Source organism: Fragaria vesca, linkage group LG7 (genome assembly GCF_000184155.1).
Source record: "Fragaria vesca subsp. vesca linkage group LG7, FraVesHawaii_1.0, whole genome shotgun sequence".
Classification (NCBI taxonomy): domain Eukaryota; kingdom Viridiplantae; phylum Streptophyta; class Magnoliopsida; order Rosales; family Rosaceae; genus Fragaria; species Fragaria vesca.
This window is the reverse complement of record NC_020497.1, coordinates 2,237,214-2,243,907: the sequence shown is the minus strand read 5'-3', so window position 1 is coordinate 2,243,907 and position 6,694 is coordinate 2,237,214. Positions and strand designations below refer to the sequence as shown.

Genomic DNA, 6,694 nt, shown 5'->3' with positions numbered 1-6,694 from the left:
AAAAGACGTCAAAATTAATTGACGGCAAAATACTCCACGACATTAATTATTCAATCGTGAACTTAGCATGCATTTATTTAAAACAAAAGTCCACTCACGAATTAGGCCTAAGCCTGATGTCAATCTGGGGTCTCGTCTGCTCGAGCCTCTTCACGTCCTGTTCCAAATATAATATTAATTTCCCAACCAATATCCAATATTTAATCAAAATAGGCAAAATTACCCGAGAGCCATAATTACGCTCATTATTGCCTAACTTCGATATTCTTACATCGGACGATCCGAACTTAAATATCATACTCCACAGTCGTAAATACAACCTCTCCAAAATACGACTTAAATCCAACGGTCGGATTCTACATTAATTAACCGCCAAAAATACCAAACTTCGGAAATTCACAAACCTATCCAAATCTCATCCAAAAATTCCATAATTCACTTCAATAATATCCCCTTAATATTCTACATCAAAAACCATAAAAATCTCCTAACCGGCGGCGGCGCCGGCGGCGGCTCCGCCGGCAGCGCCGGTCGGAAGTTTGCTGGGTGTAGAGAGAAGAAAATCGGGTGGGAGGAGAAGAAAAATCGGGAGGGAGGGAGAAGAGAAAGAAGAAGAAATGGGTTGGGCTCGGCCCAGCCGACCCAACACCCCTTTTTAACCCATAATTCCAAAATTCAACACCCCGAAAAATAATACCCGAATAAAAATTACCTTTTACTAGCTAAAATTTACTATTTTTACCGTCATCGTATTTTCCTCATACGAATAATCCTCCGCACATAATCGTCCCCGAAACCCCTCTAGGGACCAATTAAACTATTTGCTCAATGATCGAGACGGTAAAAATTCTTATTATAATCACGCTAGTAAATAAGGTAAAAATATAAGGGTCGGGATGTGACATTTTCTCTGCACTTTTTGCAGTAATGGAGGGAACACGTGATGTTACACCGACTGAATTGAAGACTTCAACTGGTTTAGAAGGTGATTACAACAAATGCACAACTGATTGTTTAGAGGTTTAGATGTTTTAGTTCAATTTGTTCTTGCATATGTCAACAGTTAAAGTCTGTTACTTTTCTTGTGGACAATGTTCAATCCAACTGTTCTGCATGCAATACTCTTTGCTGAGATAAAATGTATGATGTTACTTGTTGTGGTCTTGCAACAAATGGTTTGATTCTATTTTCAATTTCTACTATATGTTTTCCAGCATCGAAGTTTGCTCCAAAAAAGTGGGGTCTCTCGGGAAGTTCTCGTCCTGCTCTGGTTGCTTTTCTTGGCGGGCTATCTTTTCTTCTTTCTCAAGGCATTGATATCAGGTCTAACCTAACGGTAATATTGGGGCTGGCATTTGCGGACTCTATCCTCCTCGGTGGTTGCTGCTTAGCTCAAATCTCGAGTTATTGGCCTCCGAATAAACGTCGGATCCTCATCCATGAAGCAGGGCATCTCCTAACTGGTAAACACACATTTCTCTGGTACAAGTTTTAAAATTGAATGTTTATATAGTAAGAGCCTAAAGTGATTTCAACTCGGGGATAAACCACGGCTAAGTCTTACTGTAGGATTACATTTCCATGTTCGACAACAAATATTTACTTAACGTATATCCTTGCAAGAGTGTAACCCATAACTGATTGCCTTTACAAAATTTGCAGCTTATCTAATGGCATGGGTTGTCCCATTCGTGGGGTGATATTAGATCCAATTGTTGCAGTGGAGATGGGAATTCAAGGACAGGTAATTTCAGGTCTTTTTTGTGCTTCAATGGCATTTCACTTGTTTTTGATCGTTGTACACTCAACAATTTGATCACACAGTGGTTCAAGCAATAACCAACTTATCAATAACGAGATATGCTTGTAACTTTTACCTGCCTACATGACTGTTTGCCTATACATATGCTTAACAACATCATAATTAAGTGAGTTAAATGTAATGTTTTAAAAAACGTGCCTCGGGTGCACCTTGAGGCTTAAAAGGCACGAGGCGCAGGAAAATTTCATTGTGTTTTGCTGGTTAGGCGCAGAGGCGCAAAAAACGCCCCCCCCCCAAGGCGCATAAGGCGCAAAAAACGCATCCTAAGGCGTATAAGGCGTGCGTCTAGTTGAAGCAACGGAAAACGGGGTCGTTTTGGGTAAGTGTTTCGCATAAGGCTAGGGGTCGTGTGCCTCCCTCTGTCTTTTCGCCCTCCTTCCCTGCTCCCTCTCCCGATCTCCCTCCTCCCTCCTCCCTCCTCCCTCTCCCTCTCCCTCTCCCTCTCCCTCTCGAACACAGAGACACAATCGACCACCACCAAGATTCCACCAGTTTGCGAATTGCGACCACTACAGACCATCCGACCATCGACCACCACCAACCATCTGACCACCACCGGGATTCCGATCATCTGACGAGTCGACCACCGCCTCATCGCTGTCTTCTGCAACTCAATCGCCTCAAACCTCTTCCTCCTAAGCCTCGTATTGCAGTGACCAACTCACCTCCAATTTGTGGTACGCAGTACGCACCTCTTCCTTCGAATTTCTGATTCAATTGGACTGTTGTCAGTGTTGTGAATTGTGTTTTCTTAGTATATGATGCAGCATTGTGCTCTGATTATCTAAGTATAGATTGGATTCATTGGAGTAAGCTTCCTGTAAATGCTCACAACTATGTGTTGGTTTTGTGACTTTGTCTAAGTATTGATTGTCTTTGTCAATGGTGTGTTGCAGGCAGCATTTACAGGAAGCTGCCTGTAAATGGTGTGTTGGTTTTGTCCATTATTGTTATTATCTTTTGATCTTGCAAGACTATCTAGTGTACTTTGATCTTTTAACTTGACCCTTTGGATGTGTTTTATGTTTAGTGATTTGCTTGAATTGCATTGTTTTGAGTACTTACTACGAATGGATGGCAATATATAATGTTGTGTTGATTGCAATATATGTTCTATATATAGGAGGAATAATGACATGAATAAATTTTATTTTTTTTTCAAAAGGCTTACGCCTTGGTGAGGCTCTCGCTCCATAGCCTCGGCTACGGCTTAGCCTTTTAAAACATTGGTTAAATGATATCTTTTGGAATTTTTATGCATCCTGTAATTGTTGTATGCTCTTAGAACTGATTTATTGTATGGCTTGGAACACAATGTAATAAACACTTGTGAAGGTATAAGGACAGTTGGCAATCCTTTTATCCTGCAAAACACTTTGAGATAATGTTATTTGTTCAAGAACAAGTGGCGCTAATATCCCTTATGGTTTCAGGTAAAACATGCATCTGCATATCACTGTTTTTCACAGAAGTTAGCAGCTTCGCTTGCTATCCTAGTACTGAGTCTTCTGCTGTCCTGAGTTTCAAAGTCTGTTATATTAGTTTAACAAGTCTTTCAAATTCAAATGGACAACTGAGTTTGTGGGAAGTGCCTTAGCGCTCAAACCAGTCAAAGGGTTGAGATCTTTTGTTATGCCAACCCGTGACCAAATGGTTTGATGTTCAAGGCTCCAGCTGGGATTTCATGATACGTTATCCTATGTATAGCTGGTCCCTGTGTGATTCAAAGACCAGTCGCTATCAGCTGTGTCAAGGTCCACTAATGGACTGAGTAAGAGGGTTTGAAACCTCTTTGCTCCCTGTTTTGAATCATTCATGTCTTAGGAAAGGGTTATTTGTCTTATTGAGATTGCTTGTGTCATCTCTGTGTTTGGACACATCATTTTCAGTATGGGAGCCAAACACTTCTGTCCAAACCTTTCTGAAACATGTTGAGGTCAGCTTGCATCATCTTTGATGCCTTGTTGGCCTATATATATTTATAGCTTTGGCTTTGCTCAATGGTTGTGGAAAACTGCCTTATTGCGTTTTCTTTGTTGAGTCTAGTTTTTAGCTTGCATTGTTCATGCTGCTCTAAGTCTTCTTCGTGACTGTAAACCTTAGAGCTTGAACTCAAAACTTCTTTCATCAACTCATATCATGTTGCATACCATGAGGGATGTGTAGTGCAACCAACCCAAGAAGCGTTCAAGGTTGAATCTGCTAGTGGTTAGCTGAATTCACGAACAAGGCTTCGAAAAGTGTCCCATGTTGTAAGAACTTAGAAACAAGAGAGGGAATAGGTCTAGACTAGTTCGGGACTAGGAAGGATAGCACTGTGGTAGTGTATCACTAGAACTATTATTCCTGTAAGAAGTTACTTCAACTTAGTGGAAGTTTTTGTCTCTCAAGAGTTAGAGACACGCAGTTTTTCTCCCTGCATTCAGGGTTTCTGCGAGTAAAAAACATCCTTGTGTTGTTTCTTTATTTGCTGCAATTTACTTTTTGCAAACTTGTATCCTGTGATTCTGGGATAGCACAAGTCATTGCTATCCTCGGATACAGAAGACAACGAAAATTTCAAAAAAGGCCTATTCACCCTCCCTCTAGGACCTTTAACTTGCAACACCAGTAAAGCTATATAAAGAAAAATTACTATTTAGATTTTAATGACTACTCCCTTAAATCAGTTGGTTAAACAAGAAAATCAAGGTTGCCACAGTTGTAGCCTCGTTATAATGTAGTGCTGTTATGATGGTTAGGAAAGCTCACACTACTGTCTTTCTTTTTCTTTTTGGTAGGCGGGAACTCAGTTTTGGGACGAGAAAATGGCCAGTGACCTTGCTGAAGGAAGACTTGATGGCAGTGCTTTTGACAGGTGGGTATGAAATGAAATTACAGGTAAGGTCCCTTGGAAGAAGTATTTTTTCTCCAAAACCTCAAAGAAACAATAAAGCCCTATAGGATGATGCCGCTACTTTTCGTGAGTGTATAAAATTGAAACAGATAGATCCCTTTTTGGGTATCACCGAGGAATTTTGAAAATGCCTTGTCCTTCTTAAGAAATCACCATGTATAGATTTCATCTAATATGCCATATTTCCCCCTAGTTTGCCTCTGCCTTTTATCTCTTCTGATGAAGTTTGTGCCATAGCAGGAAATAAAAGTTATAACATATATGAAGTGTTTACTAAACGTTGGGTAATTTTTGGTCAGGTACTGCATGGTGCTTTTTGCAGGCATTGCTGCCGAAGCTCTTATTTATGGGGAGGCAGAGGGCGGAGAAAATGATGAAAATTTATTTAGGGGTGTCTGTCTTCTTCTGCAACCCCCATTATCTGCCGCTGAGGTATCTTTTTCACTGACTTTCTGTAGTTCTGTCATTTCATTGATAAAGATACTAAGTTTTGCCCCATTTTCTTTCTCATTGTTATAATGAATAGATGTCAAATCAAGCAAGGTGGTCTCTTCTGCAATCTTACAATTTGCTCAAATGGCATAAAAGTGGACACCGAGCTGCAGTTAAAGCTTTAGAAAGTCGCAGCAGTTTAGTGTTGTAATTAGAAGCATTGAGGAAGCAATGGCAGCAAATAGGGGAACAAAAGTAAATTAAAAATTAAAATGACTTCTTTCCATACGGGGCACAAGGTAATTTTTGCTTGGATTCTAGTCAATTCTCTTTTGTTTTAGTTGTTGTGCAACGTTGATTCTTGAATCACCTTTTTTTCTCTGTATTCTTCTTGACAGGACAGGAGCATAAAAGATTTAAGATGCAAGAAAAGCCTCTTTCTATAGTGCAGTCATATTCTTCCGAGAATGTCATACCTCGTCCCTGTAAACAATTCAGATCTACAATTGACATGAAGAATTGTCTTCCAGCAAGCAGGTTAGTCTTTCAAGACTGAAGATCCTCAATTAAGTGTATACTACAAAGAAATGACCCAATTTTGTGTGCCCCTGAATTATTAGTTCCGACTTATGCTTGAGTCCTTCTCAAACAATTCTTATTTTGACTGAAGATTTTGTATAGACAAATATGTGTTGTAAATCACCCTCTAGTATCGGCTAGCAAATATTTCTTGAGAAAGTCTCGAGAAACATCATGATATTTCATCGTGCAATAAATCTGATATGTATTCTTTCACAGATATAGAAGTAATTATATTCTTTCGACCTTCCATTCATGTTTATTTTATGACTGAAGGACAAAGATTTCTTTGGATTTCTAGTAGACTTCGGTATGTTGAATTTTCATGTGATAATGACGAGACTTTAGTCCAGATATTAGGCTACCTCAAACTATAGCATCTTTCGTATCTTGGTTTACACCTCAACTTGGTTCTTTCAGTTTTGTACAATGAAAACTCTGGGTAAATTTTAGACTTTATATGGCGTCTTGGTCATATTCTTCAATCTAATTCAGATAAGTAAAATGTCTGAAAAACTGCATTATGAGATTATGCAATCTCAAATCGAATTGACATTGTTTGCACATTAGTTGCATAATTTTCTAATTACATGCTATAGTGTTGTCTGTGAGAATTCAAGAAGTGGTAGCTTGGCAAATTTGTAGGTACTGCATAGACCAATAGGGAAAGTGCGATTTACATTTCTTCCCACTCCCTCTCTTGTTCAAATAACCTGGATAATCCCCTCTGGAAAACGAGGCTTCCTCAACCAGATATAACCCAACCTCTTCTGCTAATTTCACTCTCTCCCATTTACTGAAAGGATGTGAGGTCTTGTGAGTGACATGAACTTCTCCACTTCCTTTCAACATCTCACATGCGCTGTTGAAGAATGTCCTCACCAAATCCTGATGCAACCTGGAAAAAACAAAAAATACATGATTACTTGTGTTGCAGTTTTCAGGTAGGACTTCTGATAAGGTGA

The 6,694-nt window shown here is 39.5% G+C and overlaps 1 protein-coding gene and 1 pseudogene across 1 annotated transcript in view; one reads left to right on the top strand and one right to left on the bottom strand.

Annotated features, from left to right (window-relative positions):
* Positions 1-927: 927 nt before the first annotated feature.
* LOC101298074 lies at positions 928-5,596 on the top strand (annotated as a pseudogene).
* Positions 5,597-6,344: 748 nt separating this feature from the next.
* LOC101297783 (uncharacterized protein At4g26485-like) overlaps positions 6,345-6,694 on the bottom strand; it is a 599-nt gene continuing 249 nt past the window's right edge. The window contains exon 2 of the mRNA XM_004308198.1: positions 6,345-6,627. Coding sequence (XP_004308246.1) covers positions 6,345-6,627 — 283 coding nt within the window. The remainder of the gene's footprint in view (positions 6,628-6,694) is intronic.